The sequence below is a fragment of the Tiliqua scincoides genome, chromosome 7, assembly GCF_035046505.1.
Source record: "Tiliqua scincoides isolate rTilSci1 chromosome 7, rTilSci1.hap2, whole genome shotgun sequence".
NCBI lineage: Eukaryota > Metazoa > Chordata > Lepidosauria > Squamata > Scincidae > Tiliqua > Tiliqua scincoides.
The window spans coordinates 10,906,142-10,933,565 of record NC_089827.1 but is presented as its reverse complement, the minus strand read 5'-3'; the positions used below and the strand labels follow the sequence as shown (position 1 = coordinate 10,933,565).

General features: G+C 44.7%; 1 protein-coding gene and 1 pseudogene across 3 annotated transcripts in view; both read right to left on the bottom strand.

Annotated features, from left to right (window-relative positions):
• TSPAN12 (tetraspanin 12) overlaps positions 1 to 27,424 on the bottom strand; it is an 84,253-nt gene that overhangs the window by 45,997 nt on the left and 10,832 nt on the right. The window contains exons 3-4 of one of the 3 annotated variants that reach the window (XM_066633769.1): positions 7,624 to 7,706; positions 5,834 to 5,969 (exon numbers count right to left, since the gene is read on the bottom strand). In XM_066633769.1, coding sequence (XP_066489866.1) covers positions 5,834 to 5,969; positions 7,624 to 7,706 — 219 coding nt within the window. The remainder of the gene's footprint in view (positions 1 to 5,833; positions 5,970 to 7,623; positions 7,707 to 27,424) is intronic. The other 2 variants (XM_066633771.1, XM_066633770.1) reach the window with 2 other exon arrangements.
• LOC136658189 (5S ribosomal RNA) lies at positions 147 to 268 on the bottom strand (annotated as a pseudogene).

Genomic DNA, 27,424 nt, shown 5'->3' with positions numbered 1-27,424 from the left:
AGTACAGTGGTCCCTAACCATCCATGAATTTGATGGTGGGGGACAGTTTCTGGTGCTCCCAGAAGCCACTTATGGGTCACATCACACACTTTTAAAAAGGGGGGTTACCTGGTTGGCAACCTTCAGTCTCGAAAGACTATGGTATAAGCCTACAGCAGCCGGTATTCCCAGGCGGTCTCCCATCCAAGTACTAACCAGGCCTGACCCTGCTTAGCTTCCGAGATCAGATGAGATTGGGCATGTGCAGGGTAAAAGTAAGAATGTTAAAAAAAGTTTTTAAAGTTTCCTTAACTTAGCATCATAATCTACACCAGCTGCAGGGCAGTCTCTGGTGCTCACAGAAGTCACTTCTGGGTTGCACTGAGGCTCGCTACCTCCTCACTTGACCCTAGCGCATGTCAGAATGCATTGCAGCAGCATTTGGGAAACATTTCCGCAATTCATTCTGAGGCATGCCAGGGCCAAGGGAGAGCGTCACGGGCTTTGGCAACAACCCAAACGTGGCTTCTGAAGCACAAGAGATTGTCCTGCATCCAGTGCAGTTTGCCACACTAAAGTAAGGAATTTTTTAACTTTTAAAAACGTTTTTAACACGGATCCCAGTATCTACAGATATCGATATTTGCGGGGATTCACCGAATGTATCCTCAGCAGATACCACTATAGTAAACATCTGACCATCACAAAATATATCACTATAGCAGATACCGCTATAGCAGGGGTGTCCAAAGTTTTTGGCAGGAGGGCCACATCGTCTCTCTGACACTGCGTCAGGGGCCGGGGAAGAAAATAATTAATTTACATTTAATATTTGAATAAATTTACATAAGTTTACATAAATGAATATATTAAAGATGAACTTATATGAATGAATGAATGGTCTTGCAATAGTTCAAGGCCTATAAAAGACCTTGCACAAAGCAAGGCTGGCCTTTCCTTTGCTGCTGCTACTGCATCACAGATGTGAAACAACAAGCAGTGGAAGGAGCCCTCATCCCACAGCTCACGTGAGAGGTCAAACAGTCGCCCTCACACTGAGAGCAGATGCATCAGGCCAGTCCGGGCTCCAACAGATCTCCAGAGGGCCAGAGGCTCATTGGAGACTGGGGGCTCCCTGAGGGCCACATTGAGAGGCCTCGAGGGCCACAAGTGGCCCCAGGGCTGGGGTTTGGGCACCCCTGCACTATAGTAAACATCTGACCATCACAAAATATAGGTCAATGGCTAGGAAAAGGATGCAGATAAGCTTGCCACGGTGTGGACTAGCTTCAGCCCTCTGCAGGATTCAATAAAATGAAATGTTTGCTCAGATCCATTTTGTACCAGCCAGTCCACAAAAGAGAGGCAAGACATTGCCTGCACCCAGAGGCTTTGAATCCTAATCTCATCTAAAGTGTCAGCTGCTAAGATTCTGAGAAGTGCTGTTGTACTGATGAAATCCATTCCAGGTAGATAATGATGGTCATTCTCACTCCAAGGTACAAAAAGGCTTCCTCTTGTATTAAATATTTCATCTTAACTGGACTCGCTAGTGTTTTACCTCCGATTGCTGCAATCAATGCATCCAATCTATACAGAGGCACCCAACCTTAGTTTTAACCAAAGGGAAGTCCTCTCAGTCTCAATCTTTCCATTTAGATTGCTGTCAAGGGACCAGGAGAAGCTGCGGCGGATGATAAATGACTATCTTCTTGGAACAGAGCTCCAATGCTATTAGAGAGGCTAAACATGTCAGCTCAGTTTAGACTTCCATCCTGCACTAAACCAAAAGCTTCCATTTGGGTTAGATTTTACTGTAAGGTAGCACTTTTTGTGAATAAATGCAGGCATTGATGGCCAGAGAAAGAAAGTTCACAGCTTTCCCAACTTTCGTTGACTCCGTTTGGTTTAGGAAGAAAACCAAACGTTTAGGTTCATTCTACCCCAATCTTGCAATTAATTAAAATGTATTTATTCTAAAACTTAGATCCAGTCCTACTTGTCAGTGCAATACTGAGCTCTCATAGAGGCTCACGTCAATGTAATCAGTGACAAGTTTCGTCAGTGGGAAGACAAGCTGAAATACAGAGAGGTCTTGCCTCATCACTTCCATCCTTTTACCCTATCCCCCCTCAGGTCAGCTGTCCTACACACACTCTGGCCCAAAGATGCTCCCGCCGGGCGGGCACTGGAGCAGCGCCACTCGGTGGTTGTGCGGACCGCCAAGCAGTGGTAAAGTAAGTGAAGGCATGGGGGGAGGTGGAGAGGAGGCATTCTGGGGCCTGGAGGAGGTAGAGGGAGGGTGGGGAGGAGGTGTTCCAGGGGGAGGGAGCGGAGCGGGAGGGTGGCGGGACCGGTGGAGCTTTGCTCCATCAAATTCAAAACCTCCACGTCAGGCTCAACCACCCAACATGGAGGCCCTTGATTCTCTGCCAACCTTTGGGTCGGCAGAAAATCGAGTAGCCCCATTGTGGGGCTACTCGCTTTATTCGGGGGAAGGGAACAAAAATCCCCTTCTCCAGAGGAGCCGCTGGCAGCTGCCTGGAGCGCGCTGGACGCGGCAGCAGCCATTTTCGGCGCTGCTGCAGCCCCACGTCCCGGGCAGCTCAAGATTGGGCTGTTTAGTTTAGTTTTAGAATTTATTCAAATTCATATGTATTTAATCACATCAGCACTCAAGAGGTTCGGAATGACAAATAAAAGAAGGAACTGGAAAAATTCAATATTTCACACCCTGTTTCTTTATCTTTCAGTTTCATCAGGTTGTACAAAAGCTGGCTCTGTTGAGTCATTGCTTCCCCCCCATTACTATGATGAATGAATTATTGAGTAGTGCCTGCACATGGCTGCAATGCAACAGTCAACTGCTTATTTAACAATTAGTCAAGAAGTGTGGCATACTTAGGAAAAGATCATTTATTCTTTGCTTATCAGTTGGACCAGCAAGAGCTGGTTCTCAGGCTCCCAAGAGTGAAATATGGTAGGTTAAGAGCTTCAGGAATGTCTAGGCTTGATTTAATGAAGTTTGATGGCTCTACACACAGTACATGTGTTTACTTCCAGATTGTGTTAAAGAGCAGTAACTGATTCTTATGTTCCTCTGGCATTTTAAATAAACAGAGGAAGAAAGGATTAAGCTCCGGTTTTAAATCATTGTAATTTGAAGATATTATTTTAAAAGAGCAGGCATTTTTTTTTCAAATGTGATAAACAGAACATTAGCCTGAGATTTAAAAAAAAAATGATATAGAACTAAAATGTTCAAAATAATTTAATTAACTTATTAATTTAACAATTAATTGTTAAATAAAAAAATTGTTAATAAAAATATTTACTTTTTTAATTGTTATTAATTAATAACAATTAAAAAATAAATATTTTAGCAGTACTAGCCTTAGGAGATGCCTAAGGATCCTTTTGGGGCACCATGCATTTGTTTTACAGGGGGGGAGAGTCCCCCCAATTACCATTTACCCCCCCATTACCCAATTACCCCCCAGTTAACGAGCAAAGTGCCAACTGCTTTTCAGGCCTCTTTCATTTAAGAACACTTACAGTAAAAAGGCAGCAAACATTATACTGACAGCGCAATCCTAACTTGTGCTGGAACATGCTTAGGCTCGGTCCAAGGCAAGTGGAAACTTTCCCCCTTACCCTGGGGTTAGTCACAGTGGCCTCAAGGGTCTACTTGGATCTGCGCCACCCAAATTGGTGGCATAGATTCAAGCGGAACGGAGCAGCCTGAAGCTATGCCACGCTGCCCAGGAGCAGGGCTAGGATCTGGCATAACTGCTGGGTCCTGGCCCTGCCTTCCGCTTGCTGCCTGCCCGCCTGCCACTCACCCCCAAACGCCTCCTCCCTGCCCTCCCCACACACCCCCAGACCTCCAAGCCTGCTGAACGCGGCTGGCACGGACTTTGCCACTGCCGCAGAGGCTGGATCTGGTGCACCTCCGCGCTTTATGGCACATTTGCGACACTCCCAAGCTGGCGCAAAGGACTTGTGTTGGCCCAGGATACACCTAGGATTGTACCTTAAATGCCAGACAATGCAATCCACATGTTCTTTCTCATGCACCAAGTCAAGTTGCTTTCGTTCAATTAATGCCTTTAAGACCAAACCAGATTCACAGCTTTGTAAACTGCAGCCTACATTCTTCTACTAAATCAAGCTTAGGCATTCCTAGAGCTCTTCGCCTACATTCCACCAGCAAAAACTTCAAAGTTTCTGTGGGGCTTATCGCACGCAGAACAGTAACTGAAGAGCAGACTGGAAAGCCAGATGGGACTTAGGAATGAAAGCTGGAGGTGGTGCCTGTGCCAGCTTGCTACAGGCTCCAATGCAAAGCCTGGCCTTAGACACACACACACACCCCACATGTGGTGCTGAGCCCCAGCCCCTCAAGCTTATCTATGGCAGGTGATGGGTAGAGGCAGCAGTAGCTCATATTGCTCTCTCCATTAGTGAATGGGAAGCTGTCACAATGACACATTTGTAGATAGGGAGATGGGCAGAAGAGCAGCATGAAACCCTCAGCTGACTTGTGCTACCACAATGGCGGTACCGGCAGGTTCAGGGATCAGCCAAGCAGGCCCTCTAATGGAAGCAGACCCACAGCCAGTGGGTGACGTGCCCAACCCCCGAGTTCATAAGAACATAAGAACAGCCCCACTGGATCAGGCCATAGGCCCATCTAGTCCAGCTTCCTGTATCTCACAGCGGCCCACCAAATGCCCCAGGGAGCACACCAGATAACAAGAGACCTCATCCTGGTGCCCTCCCTTGCATCTGGCCTTCTGACATATTCCATTTCTAAAATCAAGAGGTTGCACATACACATCATGGCTTGTACCCTGTAATGGATTTTTCCTCCAGAAACTTGTCCAATCCCCTTTTAAAGGCGTCCAGGCCAGATGCCGTCACCACATCCTGTGGCAAGGAGTTCCACAGACCAACCACACGCTGAGTAAAGAAATATTTTCTCTTGTCTGTTCTAACTCTCCGAACACTAAATTTTAGTGGATGTCCCCTGGTTCTGGTGTTGTGTGAGAGGGTAAAGAGCATCTCTCTATCCACTCTGTCCATCCCCTGCATAATTGTGTATGTCTCAAAAAAAGTTCACCCCTGACCATACAGCAGAACAACATTCTTCATCTCTAACACCAGGCATCTTGCAAGAAGACAGGTGGGTGGGAAAGCTGGACCTGATCAGCCCTGCTCACGTAAGGCATATCATAGGGACGCTTCTCCCACACAACGTTTTGTATTTGTGTGTGTGCTGGGCTTCAATCCAAGGCTTTGTGTTCATCTTCTAGTGCAGTGTTTCTCAAGCAGGGTACTGAAGGTATTTGAGGAGATGCCTGGTGGTATGTGCAGGACCCCCAGACCTCTGCCCCCTGCCGAAAGACCAGCAATGCAATGTGCCAAGCAAGGGTAGGCGGCTCAGCTTGGCGGGTACAGCTCCAGTGTGCACTTTTTGCATGCTCAAAAAAGCCTTCCTGTCTGCCCTGCACCTCTTATGAGTGTTTGTAGTGTTGCATCTAGACTCCTAACCAGGAAGTAACTAGCAATGACATCATCGCCAGTCACTTCTGGTAGTCCTTCCCATTGGTGAACCAATGCAAAGTGGTAAGGCAGGGAGGGGGGGGAGAAATGTTGAGAAACGCTGAACTAGTGTTTGTTAACATGCTTTCAAAAGCTCTTTTACAATCAAAACTTAACTGAGGGCACAATTCTAACCAAGTCTACTTAGAAGTAAGGTCTATTTTGTTCAATGGGGCTTACTCTCAACAAAGTGTGGTTAGGACTGCAGCCTAAATGACACACCAATGGACAAAAAAAAAAAAAAACTTACCCACACCAGAAGTAAGAGGTTTCTTTTTACGGTGCCACAATACCCCAGCATGCCAACAATGACAAGGAAGCAGCAGACCGCAATCATGACTGGATGAACAACTGGGAAATAGGTAGAAATAACAGCTTCCTCCACCCTGAAAGCAAAAATGGCATAGGATCAGACCGATTCAACTGAGTCATGCTTCCCTCAAAAGTATACTGTGGTGTTTCCCCAGGTAGTGATACTGATTTACAGAAACCTCCAGTTAACTTTGTCCTCCTCTCTCTCTCTCTCTCTCTCTCTCTCTCACACACACACACACACACACACACCCCCTCAATTATACATTACTAAATTGCACTACCATCTCTGGGTGAGGATTGATTTCTTAAAGCATTGTTAAAGCACCACTAACTTCACCTGAGACTGTAACAACATAACTAAACTAAGTGGGTTCTTCAAAATAAAAGAATCAATAAAAACTCACACCTAAACTAATATATCCACTTAATGTCACCAGTACTAAAGGAGACATGCTTCAAGCCTGTTATTAGAAACAGTGTGTTTTAATGACCCCAAGTTGACGCTTTTCACAGCTGTGTTTTTATTTTCAAACTCCATATCAATGTTATCACAGAGGACAAATTAAATACTTTTCAGGGATGACTCTACATTACCATGCAACTCCATTTCACCTCGCTCATCACTTCAGAATACAGCAGCTTTCTAATCAAAGAATGCTGTATACATTCGCTTATCCAGAAGGTTCTATTATGAGGCAATCGCATCCTTTGAATCTTGATGGACCAAGTGGTCTGCCAACAGGCCACAACACTATTTCTTTATTCAGCATGTAGTTGGTCTGTGGAACTCCTTGCCACAGGATGTGGGGATGGCATCTTGCCTAGATGCCTTTAAAGGGGGATTGGACACATTTCTGGAGGAAAAATCCATTACGGGTTACAAGCCATGATGCGTATGTGCAACCTCCTGATTTTAGAAATGGGTTGTGTCAGAATGCCAGATGCAAGGGAAGGCACCAGGGTGCAGGTCTCTTGCTGTCTTGCGTGCTCCCTGGGGCATTTGATGGGCCACTGTGAGATACAGGAAGCTGGACTAGATGGGCCTATGGCCTGATCCAGCGGGGCTGTTCTTATGTTCTTAACCCCGATTCTCACTGTTAATAAATACAGTCAGCCCTCGGCATCTACATGGGTTCCGTTCCTGGAACTCTTGTGGATGCCAAATCCCACGGATAAGTGAATCCGCAGGTCTCAGCCCCCACCTGATGCCCTGGTCATGATTGGAAGCACCTTCCAGTCACATCCAGGTTCAGAACCCACAGTGAGTGAAACTTGCAGGTTCTGAACTGGTGGAGAAAAAGGGCCCACCTGTTGAATGAGCTTGTCAAAGGGAGTGAAGACTGGGGCTTACTGGCCCCACATACAATGAAAGGCATGAAAGATGCATGTGCCCCTTCTGCTAAATGCAGGGTGTTCTCGGACAGGGGTTATGGATACAATCCTACTCCCCACTCTATACATTCAGACAACTTGTGTACCAAAAGGTGAGATGGTTCTTCCATCCAGGACTCAACTGCTAGCCCCCAATTCTTCCACCTGTCATCCCCTCCCCCCAATATTCCCATATTTGTAGCCAGTACCTGGCAAACCACCCAGATCATTCCCCCATTCTGTCAGTCACTTCTGACTCACCAGCACTTCCCTCCTCCAAAGAGTACAAAACCAGGGAAGTACAGTAACTAGCTTTAAGCAGAGCTGCACAGAGGGCACCCGGGTTAAGCCTACCTTGTTTCGGCAGTTAAAGTGAGAACATTATTCAAGTAGTCTCGCATCCAGGCAGAAACTCCCAACACAGTGATGGACATCAGCTGAAATGAAATAAGTTTTTCTTTAGCAAACAATTTAGAGCAGGCTTTAATAACCATTATAAGCCATGCACTTGTGCGCAGAATAATTTTTCCCTGGTTAGTGCTATGAGCAGATGCATTGCTAAAGTATTACTCCTCCAAACATGGCCATTTACATAAGAACATAAGAACCGCCCCGCTGGATCAGGCCATAGGCCCATCTAGTCCAGCTTCCTGTATCTCACAGAGGCCCACCAAATGCCCCAGGGAGCACACCAGATAACAAGAAGACCTGCAAGGCCTCCTGGGAATTGTAGTTTAAGAACATAAGAACAGCCCCACTGGATCAGGCCATAGGCCCATCTAGTCCAGCTTCCTGTATCTCACAGAGGCCCACCAAATGCCCCAGGGAGCACACCAGATAACAAGAGACCTGCATCCTGGTGCCAACCCTTGCACCAGGGATGCACTAAATTTGCACTTACACTACATTTGCTTCTCTCTAAGTTAGTAATGCTTTGGAAGACCAGATTTCACAATGCAGTGATTTCAGCATTGGCTGTTCTCCCCAAAACTAAGCACTTCAGGGACAGTATAAGAATTGCGGTTTTATTTTTTGCTTGCTGCAAGATTAATACTCCAGCAGAGATTTCATAACTGCAATCCACAAGGTACCAAGATACAAAGCCAGTGGACTCTGAAGGAAAACGGGAGGTATAATTAGCAGATTACTACTGAAAAATAAAGCGAGACTTACTCAACCTGGCATATGTGAAAAACCACTTGTGCATTTGTAACAGTATGCATAATGGCCTATTCAGAGACATGACCTGGGTTAAGAAGATATTGTTTAACAGGATCAAGCCTACCTTTTGATTAAAAAAAAAAAAGATTTTGCAAATTTTAGAACACACACACAGCAGTATCACGATGATCAAAGGAAAAATTAAAGCATACAGGATGCAGCATTTTACCAGTACATGGTATAAGGAGTTATGGTCCTCACCTTGAAACCATGATGGTACATAACATATAAAATACTGAAATAGTAAATCTACACTACAAACAATGTATTTAAACTCTGTATACCAGTGGTTCTCAGATGTTTAGCACTGGGACCCATTTTTTTTTGAATGACAATCTGTCAGGACCACCGGAAGTGATGTTAGGACCGGAAGTGACATCATCAAGCAGGTAAATTTTTAACAATCCTACCCACACTTACCCAGGAGTAAGTCCCATTTACTATCACGGTTAAAAGCATATGCATAATAGCCTGTTAAAAGTACAGAGCTGGAACGTTTCCCTAGATACAGTCACATACCATGGTAGCATCAACTATAATATATTAAAAATAAAATACTGAAATGAATGGAGACCCACCTGAAAGTGGCTCGCGACCCACCTAGTGGGTCCCAACCCCCAGTTTGAGAAACTCTGCAGTTTGAGAAACTGTTGAGAAACAGCTGCAATGCTAGTATATTCCCTTGGCACGTCCTAGGGTATCAGCTAAGAAATCTGCAGGCAGGCCAGATAAATACATAGCCAGGAAAAGGCTTGCCCAAATGAATCAAGCCTTGCCTACCTTATTTTTTTCTCCTTCCTTCCTTGAAAAGGATGGAAGTGACCCTTGCTAACTTTGCTAAAAGGCAAAGAGGCACTTTTCTAAAGAGATGCTAGCACAGGGAGAGTAATCACCCTTATTCATTCCAGGACAGCATCTCACCCACGGGCTGTTTGTGAGCCTCTGTGGTACAGGAAATCATTTTTCTTAGACGCATTAACCACCTCGTGAACTTTTTCACAAACAGTGAAGGAGAAGACCACAGCAAAGTGCTGGAGCAGAGGTGTCAAACTCATTTCATACAGCAGGCCGAATAGCATTCATGATGCCTGCTGAGGGCCAGAGGTGATGTCATTAGGCAGAAAGTGATGTCATTCAACAGGTCACAACCAAAAACAAGAACTTTTTCTCACTTAGAAACTCATTAGCTGCAAATGGCAGAAGAGAAAATATGCAAACTGTGATCATATTTTAAGATATGGCAGAGCCAAATTTTCATGTGGGCTACCCTTTCAACAGTAACACCTTGGCACTGCTCAGCAGCTGAGAGCCTGAGGGCCAGACTAAAAGCTTCCATGGGCCACATCTGGCCCCCGGGCCTTATGTTTGACACCCCTGTGCTAGAGCATCATATTATATGTTTGACATGCGGAGGGGTCCCAGGTTCATTTTCGCATTGCTATGGCTGAGAAAAGATCCCCATCCCAAACCCAGGCAGTGAAGACCAGCAATTTTCAACCGTTGCATCGCTGCACATTGGTGTGCCCTGAAAGGTCCATAGGTTTGCCATGGAAGTTTGGAGCTCAGTGGTTGGAAATTTCTGAAAAACTCTTCTAGGTTCTGCAGCTCTGCTTCTTGGGAAACTGGCTATAGTAGTAAATTCTCCCTCTGCTGGCTCTTTAGTGAAGACCAGCAATTTTCAACCGTTGCATCGCTGCACATTGGTGTGCCCTGAAAGGTCCATAGGTTTGCCATGGAAGTTTGGAGCTCAGTGGTTGGAAATTTCTGAAAAACTCTTCTAGGTTCTGCAGCTCTGCTTCTTGGGAAACTGGCTATAGTAGTAAATTCTCCCTCTGCTGGCTCTTTAGCCTCCTTTAAAACCAGGTATCTGCTAAATAGCCTCCTTTAAAACCAGGTATTTGCAAATACCCATCAAGGCTGTGATGGCTTTTTCTTCCATAAATCTGTCCAACCCCTTTTAAAGGCATCTAGGCCAGAGGCCATCATCACATCCTTTAGCAAGGAGTTTCACAGATTAATTACACACTGGCTAAAAAAATATATCCTTTGTTCTTACTCTCCTGACAGTTTTAGTGGATATCCCCTGGTTCTGGGGTGTAAGAGGGAAAAGAACATCCCTCTAAAGACCCCCTGCAGAATCAAAGTGAGTTACCAGAGAACAGCTCTTCAGTGTTCCCAGTTTCTTAAAATGCTTCCCTTGAAGCATGCTTCTGTGGTGCAAAAATCCCTCCTGGAACATATTTTTGATACAACCACTATTTATAAATGAAAATTGGCCCCCAGGTCATTGGGGGAGTATGCTAAATTAGTGACATTCCAAGAAACCGCAAAACTCAAACTGTAGATTGCAGGCTGTTTTTGCATTTTGATATTGAGCTTTAATATTTTTAAAGCTGCTGTGCTCCTTGTAAGCCACCATGTGCTGGTTTTCACATGGGAAGGTTGAGCAGCTATCTCGCATACCTGGTACCTTCCAATCCCATATGCTTCTGACTCACCTGACGCATCACCCATCTAAGGGTCCACCTCAATAAATATCCAGAAACATCTTTGTCCTGGCTCCAAACCTGCAAGCGACACTCAGTTCTCGTCCCAAAACCTGATTGGCAGGAAAGTCTGAATTCTATTTTATCTTTTCTTTATTTCTTTGCTAAGTTGTCTATACTTGCCAATACCTCTCTCTCTGCATTTGCTGAGAAAAATGCCTTTCTTGGTTTTGAACGTTCTAAACTGGTGCATTCTGCAAGCTCAATAAAATAACCATGTGACTTGCCAAACTTTGCAGCGCCGTGATCCACCTTGTCTTCTGTGGTGGGTCGCAAAGCTCCTGGTGGTGCTGGAGGCCTCCCAGTTCAGCAACTCACTCTACAGGCCACTGCAAGCCACCGAATGGCCCTCAGAAGCCTCCAAAATGGGCCTACCAAGACTTCTGAGGGTCATTCTGAAGCCTACAGAGTGAATCGCCAGCCCAGGAGAGGCCTCAGGAGGCTTTGGTTAAGTACTGGGGCTTCTGAAGTGGCTCCTTTCTAGAGCTAAACCAGTGATCCACCGTGCTTGGGCTTGTACACTTTGGGAAACACTAGACTAGCCATTTGGGTTACAGGACTGGTTGCAATGGGAATGGGGTGAGAACTGACTGTAATGTCCATGGTGGGCAGAGACCCCGCCCCTTGGAGTGCGACCGCGTGCAGGGAGCTTACCCTGCCGAGGCAAGTTGGTCGCCGGCAGAAAGAAGGACGGGAGGCAGACACAGCTGTTTTGCACAGACGGTTTGCTCGTGTCAAACTCTTGACATTCATGGGGCCTGTTATGTCACAGGTCCCATTGCCTTACACAGACTCGTGTCGTCAGCGCACGATAGGCTCGTTCCCCGCTCCTTCCCTTGAGGTTTCAGGCAGAGCTCTCTGGCTGGTGCCTGTCGGCCAGGGGTATGGGTACCCAAGGGCTGCAGTGCTGTTGTCTGGAGTCAGCTTAGCTGTCCTCAGGAGGGCCCCCAGTACCTCCAGGCTTGCCCCTCGATCAGCTGGCCTCCCCTGGAGGTAGTCAGTACCGGGTCCTTTGTTCTGCAACCTCACCTCTCCTGCTGTCACCCCCGGGGCCCGGGCAGGCCTAGGATCGAGAAGTTCCCAGCCCCCGGCCCCTCTCTCCAGGGCCGAGGTAAGTAAAGTTCCCTTCGGGGCCTGGATCGCCTGCATAAGGCCAGGGTGGCTACCCCCTCTGGCCTTCCCTTCGACCCTGCTCCCAACTGGAGAGGAGCCACCTCTCTCTAGGCTGTCCAGCCTCCTTATGAAGCCAGCCTTGGGCTGGGCCAGCCCCACCCCTTCTGCCCACGTGACTGCTGGCTGCTCCCAGGAGGCACTAGGTCCTACTCCCAGGGCGGTGTCTTGTCTGGGACCCCAGTTCTGACAGTGCTTAGGTCTTGCTCCGGAGGAGGCCCCTACCCCTGAGGAGGCCCCTGCTCCTGAGGAATTCCAGGCCACCCGGGCTGGGCCGAAGTGACACTGACGCTTGGGAAGTCCCCACTCTCAAAGAGCAGTGGTAACAGATCTGCACGCAGAAAGTATGCCCTCCTAAACATCCTTCCAAAGGCAGTCCCAACCTTGAAGCTGAAGCTGCAGCTGTTTTAGCACCTCTGTATCACGGCGCGGGCAGGATTGGGCTGCTCAGCAGGTAAGCAGGTTCATGGCAGCTTATGCTGGTGTGCAACTGATAAGGCATCTTCTACCTCTCCCTTTAAAACTATCAAACTAATAGGATAAGGCAGTTTAGATTTTACAATAACATGCCTAGGAATTCCTATTCCCCAATACACAGTGTTCCTATTCTAATGTACACATTGCACTATCCACAGAAGCGTTGCCACAGAAAACATTTTGCCAGAGCTCCCTAAATCTCTTTTGGTTGGAGACAAAAAGAGGAAGACTATTATCTCCTCTCTTGTTGATGTATTTTGTTTCACGAAGCCGAAAGAAAAGAAGGAAGGAAAAGGGGGGGGGGGCATGAAAGATAAATTACTAGACTGGGATCATAGATTTTTTTGTTTTGTTAAAAGACAACTTTAGGAAGGAGGATCCTTTGTTTGTCACAGACAACAAGCTGTCCACAGGTGCTTTCTTTGCATTCAATACAGGCAGTTCATGTTGCTTCAAGCGAACCTTATTTTGAAATTATATGCCGTGGAACGAGCGGGGCTCATTTCCAAGAAAATGCATTTAGCAGAAGGATACACCTTTCTTTCTGCGCAATATTTTCATCCCACCGTTAAAAGACCCTTCAAGGCAATTGACAAACAATATTAAAAATCTTCAAGGTGGATTCATAATGGCATACGACTGCATGGAAAATAAAAGTTCAGTAATGAACTAGTCGGCTCTGCCAAGCACTTATAGCTGAACCTGAACATGATGTATGTGGTGGAAATGCTCAAAGAGCAACTACATCTCAGAATGAGGTAGTTAATAGTACTGAAGACTTTCCTCTTCAGTTAGCTTCTGATCCTTTACTAGGCATGCTCAATTATGTAAAACTATTACCCTATAAACTTACACGAACCAAACATGTATTTATTAAAAATAGCATGGCTAATGAGCTGAAAACTAGAAGAGTGGATGAAAACCAAGAAGAGTGGAAAAAACAGGATAGAGAAGATGATTTCCCTGGTAAAACTTACCAAAAATTTAGTCTCAAATACATACTTTTTCTTAAATTAATATTTGCAGATTGGTAGTGGTTTCTGTAACCAATTCATCATGATGAATGTAAATGAATTTACACAACTCCAGTAGTTTATAAAGAATATACAGGGGTGCGCCACTTAATGACGGGGATACGTTCTCCAGTCCCCGTTTTTAGGTAATTAGGTTGTTAAGTGAACATTCAGTCCAATCTAGTACCTTTGTTGTGTAAACAGACACTCCCTGCCAGACAGGAGCTGACTGCAAAGGCTACAGGAGACAGATTGCCTCTTTGCATCTCTTTGTTGTGTAAACGGACACTCTACTGCAGACTACGGGAGACCTGAATGCGTCAAGAGCCTCTTTGTTGTGCTTTGATCACCGTCATATATGCAGTCCGTTGTTAAACGGAAGGTTATTAAGCGGCAGTCACCTGTATTTTAGGGGTATGTGTTATTTTTTCCTTGTTGATATACAGTCAATCTTCGCTATTCACACAGACTCGCTTATCTACAGGAACAAGAGTTATCTTATACCATCTGTTGCCTGTTCTCAGCTATCCGCAGCATCCACCGCAGCCATTCAGAAGCTATCTGTTGCTGGCATTCCTGACCAGGTTAGCTTCCTTTTCCCCTAACCCATAGGATCAATGGTTTAGTATCTGCTGGGGTTTCCAGGAACCTAATCCCAGTGGATAATGAGAATTGACTGTACTTGTGATGTCATTCCTTTTTCTTATATTCACAAAGCATTATATTTGAAATAAAAAACCAAATAAGCAAAATATTTAAAATATTTATACCCTGCTTTTCCTCCATGCTTTGTCTTGCTCCTACCTTCTGTGCAACTAAAATGCACAGCAGCACAGTTTTGACCAGGAGCACAACAGAAGATAAGAGGTTAAACTGTTCTACCATTAGGCCTAAGCTTTTAACATGCATGCATTCTAGGGAATCTTCAGGTTCATCCCCCAAAGAAGATTTTGATGGTGTTCCAAAACAGAAGTATTATTGTATTAAATAGCACAATCCTTGTATATGGCACTTAATTTTCTTTTCTGTATTTAAAAAAAAAAAAGAACTGTCGGATGGAGTCCTTGCCCCAAGAGGTTTACAGTCTACAGCAGTGATTTTCAATCTTTTTCATCTCGCGGCACACTGGCAAGGTACTAAAATGGTCAAGGCACACCATCAGCTTTTTGACAATTGACAAGGCACACTGTTCTGTCAATCGGGGCTCACATCCCCTAAATGGTCCTATTGATAAATGACCCTCTCCCAAATTCCCGTGGCACACCTGTGGACCATTCATGGCACACCAGTGTGCCACGGCACAGTGGTTGAAAATGGCTGGTCTAGAGACCGTAGTAGACAGCATAAGGGCTGACAATGTAGTAGACAGTATAAGGGCTATAGGCTATCTGCAGCTCATCAGAACTTCCTTTTTCCCTTTCTCCCGCAGCACATATAGTCACTCACTGTACACTGCCCACACTGGCTTCTCCACCCTCTTCGGCAATCTGAAGCGCATCACACATTTGAAGTCTTGTTGTTCCAGGTACAAAGAAGAAGCAGCCCTGGTTATGTTGTTTAGCCCTGTTCTAAAACACAGAGCTCAATGTTCATTTCAAGAAGTAGTTGTGTCACATCCGTAATAAGCAGTTAGAAAGCAAACACAATGAACTTGTGCTCAGCATTCTCAACATCTCATCTAGAGCAGCAAAGTGTGGGTCCAGGACCCACCAGTGGGTCGTGACCCAATTTTCGGTGGTTTGTGAAACTGACAAGGCAGATTAGGCTAGGTGTATTGGTGGGGGGACACTTCTGTCCAATCACTATTATAGCCATTCCCCTTGGCATTTACAAATCAGGCACCAGCCTCTAGGGCAGAGATTTTCAAACACTGTGCATGGAACATTGGTGTGCTGCGGATGGTCTGTAGTGGCCCATGGGAGTTTAGGGAGAGTCATTTATTAGTAGGACCATTGGGGGATGTGAGCCCTCCATCAGCAGCATGGTGTCCCTTGTCAGTTGTCAAAAAGCTGATGGTGCACCTTGACAATTTTAACGCCTTGTCAGTGTGCTGTGAAATGAAAAAGCTTGAAAAATTGCTGTTCTAGGGCCTCTTAAAAAAGTTTGGCAACCACTGATTTAGAGGTTTTATTTTATGACACCACTGTAATATCTGCACTCATTCTGGAGAGTGTGGTTCGTTCATAGATGTCTCTACCTATGTGCGAACAATACGCTGGATAATTCTCCCACCCCAAAAGAAGTCTGATTATTTACCCAGAGAAGGAAGCCTTCTGGCACCTGGCGTCTATATTCACTATGCACTTTTGGCTTCTGACTGCAAGGGGGAAAAAAAAAACATCAGCCCACAGAGCATCTGTGCTTCTAATCTAATTTGTCCTTCTCAACACTTCCTCCTACTGCATGTTGAAGACTTCCAGATGATTCTCTCTTGTCTGTATCGATGGATTCCAAACTAGACACAGGCCACCATTACGCAGAAGTTATATTAATTTACAAGATAAAAAGAGGGTCTGCACTCTCTGCTTCTCCCTTGCATGCAAAATTAAATCCGGCGCACAATAAAATCAGGAGCTGGAACTCCTAATTAACCTTTAGTACTTTACGTCTGTCTCAACAACGCAGGAATTTCCCATCACAGGGTGTCACTAAATCAGGAATACACTTGCTGCTTTTAATCAGATCCTCAGCCCAACTACTTGCATGGGATCTGAAGCACATCAGCTGTGGTCCAGTAGCTCAGACACTCAAGCCCAATTCCACACAAATAGGGCCTTTCATGCTGCCTTTTAAGAGCAGAGGAAGACAATGCGCACAGCGGGGAATCTCCCATTAGCTGGTAGATTATTTCCCATCATAGAAGAGAACAGGAAGTCCCTGCTCATGCAGGACTTCAGCTTGCATCCCCTGGGTACAAGCCAACAAAAATTAGGTTCAATTAGTCTTGCATTCCAATTCCAGATACACTGGGCTGATCTACATATCCAGCAAATCACATGAGCGAATCCTTCTGGAACCAGTTCTGTCTGAAGCTGGAAGAACTGCGTTTTTGAATGTCTTTACATATAAAATACATGCCAGAGAAACCCAGTGCAGGACTGGCCTTGATCCTTTCACTCCAATGTGCTACTTTCTACATTCAGGCATCATTTTATAGGAGAAAAAAAAAACCATTAAGAATGCAACATTCCTGCCACTACCTGCAACCTGCCATGTTATAGCCCAAGAAAACCTCAGCACATAATTTTGTTGACTATGAAATGTCAGCAATTAACAGTGCAACCCTGACTTGGACTTCCGACAGTGCAAGCCCCCTGTGCTGGCCCAGGAGTGTAACAATCATGCTGTAAAGCACATTCGCACCTCCTTATGAGCAGGCTGGGTTGGCAGAATGATACATGCTGGCCTCCCTGAGCCAGATTCAGATACAGCGAGTTTGCACTGGCCAAGGCAGGTTGGCATAGGGGGCTGAAGAATATCCCCTCCAAGTTGCGCTCCAGTCAGCACCTACCCTGTGCTGGATACAGCCAATCCACTCGGCCTGCCTGTTCCAGCACATGTTAGGATTGAACTGTATGTTCCACTGAAATGAGTGGACCTCTGAGCATAACTAAGGCTGCAATTCTTGGCACACTTACTTGGAAGGTCAGGCACATTTACTTGGAAGTAAATAAGGTTTACTTCTCAGGGAACAGTCATAGGATTGTGCTGCAAATCCCAGGACTTTGACAACAGACCACATACAAGGTTCAAATCCTTCCTCAGCCATGGAAGCTTCCTGGGTGACCTTGGGCCAGTCACTTTCTTTCAGCCTCACCTACCTCACAGGGTTGTTGTGAGAACAAAAGGAAGGGACCAGCTGTGTACACCACCCTGAGCTCTTAGGAGGAAGGGTGGTATAAAAATGTGAATGAATGAATGAATGCCAGCAAAAGGGCAGGATACCTATTTTGCTTACAGAACGTTCCAGGTTAAATCCTCCATCAGCTCTAGTGTAGGGCAGAGAAAAATTCCCATATAAAAGCCACTGCCAATCGGTGTCAAAGGCACTAAGGTAGATGGACTAACGGTTTGCCAAATTAGAAGGCAGCTTTCTATTAAGGAGAATGGCAAGTAGAACTAGAATGTTCCACATAAGTGCTAAGCTTTCCCTCTCATAGTCACCAACAGGCAGTGTGTGCCGTTACAATCTTTGCATCACAGGCATGATGCTGAAACATGCTTAGGGGTGGTTCAAGTCAGTGGCGTCACTACGGTTGGGGTCACCCGGTGTGGTTACTTATGTTGTCATTCCCAGGGAGGGAGAGATATGCCAACCCACCCCAGCATCCAGCAACAGGCTTTATTCCAAGTTCAGAGCCCCTTTCGTTTCAAACTGTGCACACTTCTTCACCCTCCTTATAATGCGCTACTAGGGGATCATGCCCTCTTGCACATGATTGCGCAGGCCTTTGTTTTAAATAGTGGGTGGAGATAAGGTGGCAAGATGACAGCACCCAGCCGCTCAGGAGGGTGCTGGGTGATGAGAATTGCAGCGGCCCTTTACACAAAAAGCCTGCCGCCTCAGCCTCCGCTTGGTGGTCTTCAGCTCACTCCAGGCCTCGTCGCATCATGTTCTCTCTGACAAGCATGTTATTGTCACGGCAAGTGGCAGGCTTTATGCAACCTACAGTTTGAGAACTGCTGTTACAGATGTTTTGGTGTCACCCCCCCCCGCCCCGATGGTGTCACTCAGTGCAATTTACCTCCCATGCACCCCCATAGTGTTGCCACTTGCAAGTCCACAATTCTGGCTGCAGGCCCCAAATGTTTGTGCACACTTTTTTTTTTACACCACACAGGCCTAGCTGCTGCTTCTCCCTCTCCTCCTCATCTGACTACATATTAAAAGGCAGAGTCTAGAAAGCAGAAGAAGAAGTGCGTGGAAGAGAGGAGGGTGGTGGTCTAGACCAGGGGTGCCCAAACCCCGGCCCTGGGGCCACTTGCGGCCCTCGAGGCCTTCCAATGCGGCCCTCAAGGAGCCCCCAGTCTCCAATAAGCCTCTGGCCCTCCGGAGATTTGTTGGTCCCCATAGTGGCCCAACGCAACTGCTCTTGGCGTGAGGGCAACTGTTTGACCTCTCGCATGAGCTGTGGGATGAGGGCTCCCTCCACTGCTTGTTGTTTCATGTCTGTGATGCAGTAGCGGCAGCAAAGGAAAGGCCAGCCTTGCTTTGTGCAAGGCCTTTTACAGGCCTTGAGCTATTGCAAGACCTTTATTCATTCATATAAATTCATCTTTAATATATTCATTTATGTAAATCTGTGTAAATTTATTCAAATTTTAAATGTAAATTAATTCTTTTTTTTCCCTGGCCCCTGACACAGTGTCAGAGAGATGATGTGGCCCTCCTTTCAAAAACTTTGGACACCCCTGGTCTAGACTAGTAGTTCCCAAACTTTTTAGCATCGGGAACCACCTAGAAAAAAGGTTTCACTTTACCAGCTGCTCAAGCCTCTGTGGCTATAATGATGATTGAGCAGCAGTGCTCCCCCCCTCCCCCCGCAGTGGCAGGTTGTTTAACCAGTGATGCACATAGCCCAGTGACATCACTAGGGGGTGCAGACTGCACTGGGTGACGCACATGGGGGGAGGGCAGCACCACTACTGGCCAAAACGGTAAAATCTTGGTACTTTCAAATAATACTATGAATGTTATATATCATTTGATGCGTAGTTTAATGCTGAATGCACTGAAACAAAACACATTGACATGTCTGTATTCCATCAAAAGTTATGGCCAAATCACCAGAGAAGAAAACATAACTGCCCTATGTAACAAAAAGTAGATTTTCTTAACTCAAAACTGACCCTTGAGACTGATTGTTCCAAGAGCCAATGAGGTGTTATGATGACACAGCAGGGAACCAGTGAGGTGCTAGTATGAGTCAGCTCTCATTTCCATGGATCAGAGCTAACAACAGAACTCTTATTCAGTTGTGTGAGTGTCATCAAGTTGGCCACTGGTTTTTTGGTTGGTTATCAATTGTTGGGTGACCTATACTGTGATATATTTAAATAATTAAAATTAATAGGGGGGGTTACACCACTGTAGTGATGATTTAGGCTGTGTGTATGATATTATAAGTTATTCTGTATGGTCTGGTAAGGGAGAAGGTTCAACATGGGGGTGATGCAATGAACTCTCAAACCGGGTGGTGCAAATCATAGCCACTCTACTGACACAGCCTAATCTGACTTGTCAGTTTCACGACCCACCAAAATTTGGGTTGTGAACCACTGGTGGGCCACTGACCCACAGTTTGGGAATTGCTAATCTAGAGTGCCTACTGAAGTGAGTTTACTTCTGTGTAATTTATCTATGGACAGCATTTATATTTAACTGCATACATAAGCCAACTTATTGGAATACAGCACTCCCTATCTCTCTTTAGAATGTGCCCATTATGCAAAAGTCGCATTCATTTCAATGGAACTTACTTCAGTGTAAATTTGCTTATGGCTTCAAGCAACGCACCACCACATAAACACAATCAAGAGGAAGTAAGCGTTATTGAAATGAATGGGATTGATATTCCACTAAGCCGTTTGAGATGGATGTGCCAGTCTAAGGCAATCAAATAATGTGCGAATTCCTAAGAGCGCATGGGATACCATAAAAGATAATGTCCTGGGCCACGGAAAATGCCAATATATCGTTAAGACCTAACATTTCTCTGTAGATATCAGTTGTGATATATTGTAAACATAACACAACAGTAACTCATTCCACATTTTCAGCTTGTTACAGATGGTTGCCCAAATTACTTCTGGTTCCATTTTAAACCAGCAGAATGTTACATATAGTCATCAGCATGAAATTGCTACTTTAAAAATTTTTGCCTGATGTGCCAACCACCACAGCTGCCTTGAAAATAAGTGATGAAGTCACGCAGGCTGACGTTTTAGCTTCCAAGCTAGACTTTGCTCTGTTTTAATCAGATAGCTGCTTAATCCCATTAATTCAAAATATCGGCTGGCACCTTACAAAAGTTTCAGCTTTAATTATCAATATAGACATTGCAGAAATACGTTAAGCAAACTAAATGAAAATATCCAAAATGAATTTTTTTTTCGTCAACTATGCTCTTGAGGTAACTACAAGTCGCAGCTAAATTAGATATTTTAGTGCCTACATTTTGAACGTAGTAAGCTGCATTATACCAAGTCCAACCAATGGTCCACCAAACTCACGGTCTCAACTCTGATACATAGTGGTTATCAGATGGGAATCCTTCTCTACTCAACTTGGAGATATCAAGGATTGAGAGCAAATTTCTGTACATGTCTACTCAGAAGTAAGTCCCACTACATACAATGGGGCTTACTCCCAAGTAAGTGTGGCTAGGATTGCAGCTGACAGGGTCAACTTTCTAACTTCAGAATAGCTTACAAGGTGAGCCAATACAGACCACCAGTTTACCACATGGTAGGATTTTCTATCTTGGAGTTTACTCAGTCATCTCTGCTACTACAAACATGAAATATGGTTTTCTTCCTGTCACACATTCTTATGAATGTAAACGCTGAGGCCAAGTAGTAGTACCTAGTAGTACTATCCAAGTAGTAAGCCTTCCCCACATTTTTCACATGATTGGATAACCACCTATACCACGCTCTATAGCCTCCTACCAAGTCACACAACAAGATATATGTGGTAAAAATTCAATAGACTTTCTCTTCTTTTGACATCAGTGGAAATTAGTCACAACTAAGTCATAATCGTTGTTTTAGAAACCCAAATACTCTGTAACTCATACTGACTCAGGGATGGTTTCTTTTGCACTAGACAGCCTTCCCCATGTGCTTGTGTGGTGTGTTGAAAGTGTGCAAACCCACTTTCCAGAATTCTAGGCATTTTTTTGTTAATCACATCGGATTCACTCCTCTATACTCACTGTTAATACTACTCACTGTTAATACTGGCTCTACATGTGAGCTCATAGTAGATTTAAAATGGGCAAGTCCCAATCCACAGCTCAATCTCTTAGCCATTACAGTAATTCAGATTTAAGCACTAGAATCTGATGCTATCACTGCTTCTCGGCTCCTTGAAATGTGATAGGAGCCTCAGTCAATTCAAGAGTCACAGTAAGGTCCAAGGTAGAAGGCTACTCCTTCCATCCTGGATGGCTGGCAATGAGGTTTCTCTCATGTATTTACACTACATAAGAACATGCCCCACTGGATCAGGCCATAGGCCCATCTAGTCCAGCTTCCTGTATCTCACAGTGGCCCACCAAATGCCCCAGGGAGCACACCAGATAACAAGAGACCTGCATCCTGGTGCCCTCCCTTGCATCTGGCATTCTGACATAGCCAATTTCTAAAATCAGGAGGTTGCACATACCCATTTTAGCTTGTAACCCGTAATGGATTTTTCCTCCAGAAACTTGTCCTATCCCCTTTTAAAAGCATCCAGGCCAGATGCCATCACCACATCCTGTGGCAAGGAGTTCCACAGACCAACCACACGCTGAGTAAAGAAATATTTTCTTTTGTCTGCCCTAACCCTCCCAACACTCAATTTTAGTGGATGTTCCCTGGTTCTGGTGTTATGTGAGAGTGTAAAGAGCATCTCTCTATCCACTCTTTCCTTCCCGTGCATAATTTTTTATGTCTCAACCATGTCCCCCCTCAGGCGCCTCTTTTCTAGGCTGAAGAGGCCCAAACGCCGTAGCCTTTCCTCATAAAGAAGGTGCCCCAGCCCAGTAATCATCTTAGTTGCTCTCTTTTGCATCTTTTCCATTTCCACTATGTCCTTTTCGAGATGTGGCGACCAGAAACTACACAGAAACTATGATTTTTTTATTTTTTTATTTTTACAGGAAAATGAAATAAGATATGCATCGGAATGGTGGACCTTTCAAACTCTGCTGGAGGTTACAGCTTAGTGGTCTAAACATCTGGTCTGGAATCTTTTATTTTCAATGGAAAAATCTGTTCAAATTAAGCCAGACCTGGCTCTGAAAGAGCTGAATAGCATATAGTCCATTGTGTTGATATGTTCATGTCATTCTTCTGGCAGGCTTGAAATATTAAACAGTCCCTTTGCAACAGCCTATGTTCTTTCACCATCAATGAGAAATCTCTCTCCTTCACACCCGGCTTTACATGACTCCACAGAAGCAACACAAGCATATGATGCAAATGCTTTATAGACACGTGAGTGTCTCTAAGAGCAAATAAATGCGAGTTCCAGCCAAGTGGCGGCAGCCTCACTTCTGAACATGCATAAGGTTGCAGGCAAAACAGTCCAGTTTTGCAAGGGATGTAACCAGCTCTTCAAAAGGAGGGAGTCATTGTATGTTCCAGGTTAAAGGAGTCACAAAGCACTAAAGTCTCACAGGCTAACAGCCCAATCCTATGCATGTCTACTCAGAAGTAAGTCCCATTAGATTTAATGGAGCTTACTCCCAGGAAAGCGTGGATAGGATTGGGCTGTAAGTCAGTGGTTCCAGAACTATGAGCCGTGGCTCCCTGGGAAGCCACGCAAACCAGCCACAGAATCTTCACGCAAAACCTGCAGCCCTATACAATGTATAGGATTGTAGCCCTAATGGGAAGCTGTGGCCAATGGCCCAGTAGGTCATGAGAGGCACCAGTCAGAAAAGCTTGAGAACCACTGGGATAAATCCTTTGCCCAAATTTTTGCTGAAGAGACTCAGCAAATATTTGCATTTTGCTTCCAGGGATATTCTTCTCAAACTGTTATTGTATAACCAACTCCAGCATGATTTCAATCTGGTCTACTTTCCTGGGATAACAACTTTCTCCAGGAATATTATATGCCCTGCAAGACCTAAAGGATTCTAATGCTATAAAATTAAAAGGATTTCATGGAAGTATCATGGCACAGCTTCTTTTTCAGCCTATCCCACTGCTCCTGCGTGCCAAAGACGCTGTTCTCTCTCCTCAATGCCAAACAATAACAGAAATTTTTCATATCATCACCATTACCGTAACCAGTTGGTTCCAAGCCTCCTAGCCTATGATTCTCTATATGTGCAATAACTTCATTTTACAAGATGGTTAAACAGTCATGGAATTCAAGATCTTTATGCTCTACTATAAATTCAGTACAACCTTATACTTGTCAATGGCCTTCAAGAAACCAAAAAAGTTCTAATAATAATAATAATAATGTATGTTTTACATTGCAAAAGTTGGATTACATAATTAAAAAATTTTTAAAAACGTTGCCACGTTTTTAGCAGCAGCTTTACAAGAACTACAAAAAATACTTCAAATTCCTGGACACCAACATCAGATGTTTAGATAACCTGGTTGCTAGAGCTTTTTTTTTTCAGTTCTATACACAGGATTACAGAAAGCCCCAACTTAACATGGGTTGTGTTCCAGAACAAAAATAATCTGATTTTTTTGGAACTTGGAATTCATTTTCAATGTTATAAATGTACTTTGATTCTCATACTAACCTACAAAAGCCTGTTCGACTTGGATCTTCTCCTCCTCTCCCTTCCTTTCTTTTACCTCCTGCCCCCCTCCACTCCATCACTTCCTGGTCAGATTGGGGCCAAGTTCATTTTCTGGCTAGAAAATAGTCGGAAGTGTCATCACTACAATGTCTCTATCATGCTTCTAGAGCAGTGGTTCTCAAACTGTGGGTCAGGAACCCACTAGCTGGGTCGCAAGGCAATCTCAGGTGGGTCCCCATTCATTTCAATATTCTATTTTTAATATGTTAGACTTGATGCTATCATGGTATGTAACTGCATTTGGGGAAATGTCACAGATCTGTACTTTGAACAGGTTACTATGAAGATGCTTTTAGCAATGATAGTAAATGGGACTTACTCCTGGGTAAGTGTGGGTAGGATTGCAGCCTAGGATTGTTAAAAATGTTCCTGCTTGATTACGTCACTTCCGATCATGACATCACTTCCGGTGGGTCCTGACAGATTCTCATTCTAAATAATGGGCCCTGGTGCTAAAGGAGTGGGAACCACTGTTCTAGAGCATTAAAAAAAGAAACTAACATGTTAAACCTACTTCAGGGTGTTTTTGCGACATTTAACCATTGACTTGTAGGTATTAAAATTACCTTAAAATTATTAACTTCTATATACACTTTTAAAATCTCAAGTACGGATGTCTCCTTTTGTCCAAGTTGAAAACCCCCTCTTCCACTGCCTCCCCTAGGATGGCTGCGCACCCAGTTGCTCCCTCGAAACAGAGCAATATGATAACATTATTCATGGAGGTGGCCATGTTTTCTAGCATTGGGCTGCCAGGGAAGATTGCTGGTGTGGTGACCATGCTAGAAGGTGAAAAATCAACATGACCCTAGTGTGCTAGAAGAAGGGGAAAAAAAAACAGCTTTCTAGCTCTGGAAGCTGAAAAAAGAACACAGCCTGTGTCTTATGACATAATCACAAGTTGCTGTGGAACTCTATGACACAACATTATCACAAGTTGCCGTGGAACTTATGACATCATCACAAGTTGCTGCAGAACTCTATCAAGCATGTGCATCCTTGTTTGCATGTGTTGGCATTCATATTCCAGATTATTGTTGTTATTATTACTATTGAAAATTTGCTCTTAAGTGTGGATGTTCATAACTTCAGGAGCTACTGTACATCAACAAGAGGCAAATTAATAGATTCGCAGGTGTTTCATTCTGTCAAGGTCTAGTAACTAGCAATTCTGTTCCATTGCCAAAAATGTATCTAACAAAATGACAACTGCTTGGGATAGTATATTTCTACTAACAGATTGCTTTTGTTTTCCATGGCAAATGCCATTAAATAATGCTGAGCCTTTTCCTTCCCTCCAGGAAAGACAGAACATCCTCTGAAGAAAATTACTTCACTAGGTCAGATCTCTGGTCCATCCTGTCTCCAACACTGGATAATTTTTTTAATAAAATGACATTTACAGTTACAAAAAGCATGCATGAAGTACTCCATCCCCAGTCGCCCATCCCTGACAAATTAAGGTTTATAAGACATCCTGAGCTTTAAGTCATGGCCTGACCATCCACTGATAGCCCTACTTTCCACAAATGGGTCTACTTGTTTTTAAATTCACATTTACCACTTTATAACTCAGCTTCTTTTGCTGTTCACGCCCCTTGAACGTTAGTTTCTCGACATATCCTGTCACTTCTGCATTGCGTGAAAGAATAAGCCACTGTGCCATGTTCATTTTTTTCTATACAGTTCCCGACTCCACTCTCATCAGGGAGACAAATTACAGTCTGCTTGCAGGGAGTCCATTTTTCTGTGACTCCCTCATTACCTTTAAGAACAAAATTGAATGCATTGCCTATAGCCCAACACAATGTCCACCCTCAGAGCCTTGAAAACTAGTCATATTTTACTTTGCATTTGAGAATTGCTGGTTTTCCCCTGCTGTACTAAATACTATGAATTACAGGCTTCGGAAGATCAGAAACCAGTATTTTTTCTGCCACTTCATAGATAATGTAACTCAAAAGCAACTGCCTTCCAAGAACCTGCTGTAACAAGTCTGTACTAGGACAATAAAGCAATTGAGACCTCCTTGAAACACCAAGTTTAGGCCTGCCCTGGGTAGACAGTTGTTGATGAGAAGGAATTTCTTTAAAATGGCATTTTTCTCTCCAGCCACTTTATTTGCAGAGTCTGGCCAAAAAAAAGTTAACAAGAATGTCTGTAGCTGGTTGGTTTTGGTCCTCTAACCTTTAATCCACAGGTTCCCAAACTGGGGTGATATGATGCTCCAGCCAGGAGCTGAAGACCTCTCCCTGCCCCCTTAAAGTGCAGGCAATATGATCCTTAAAGGCAGCAATATGATCGCCAAGATCACACTGCTGCCAGGGACAAAACTGATTTTTTGTACTTACCGGAACAGTGCCTGCCTCCTGGGAGTGCAAGGAGCCCAAAGACTGCTCTGCAGGGCTCCCTAAGCCTCAGAGTGTCTAAAAATAGTGATCATGACCCACTTCCTTGAAGGGAAGCCTTCATAGAAGGAATGGGAGGTGTGAAGTCACTGCAGCAGGCTCCCCCCCCGCCCCACAGAAAACCCTGAAGTGACATTACATGACACAATGTCAGTGACTCATGATGTCAGAGCTCCAGGCACCAGGGAAGCAAGTTCTGGTGGGGAGAGACCCAGAGAAGGGTCTCTGTAGATGCCCAAAGCACACAGGACAGATTTACATGGGAGTTGGCGTTACTTTTGGCAACCAGGTCCAAAGTTGCAAAGGGTCTTACAGTGAATCACCAGCACTTTGAGTGATGCTCTGGAACACAGCATAAATCAGTGGAGCTGTTTAAGGCACGTTCCCCCAACAGTGAATCCCAGTTAGCAGCTGAATTCTGCGGTAAAAACTGCCGTTTCCCAAGAATCTCCAAAGATAGCTCCACATTACACATTACCATAGAAAGGATGGTGGGAATAAAGCAGTTTGCCACCAGAAGAACGTGGCTTTTTGTGTACAAAAACCACTTGTACACAGTGCCCACAGGCCCGGAGAGCGTTTACACTGGCAAGGTGTAACGCTCTTCCATCAGCCTTGTTAACGGGCAGGTTCAGCGGTATCCCCTACTTAGAGAGGAAATGCAAGTGTGGTAGAGATTGCGTTGAGACTTTAATGCATACCTTTTTTTATTGCCCGCTACATGTTGTGTCACGCAAGAAATTTCTAGGTCCATTGCTAGCTAGGATGCAGGGCTGGGAGGA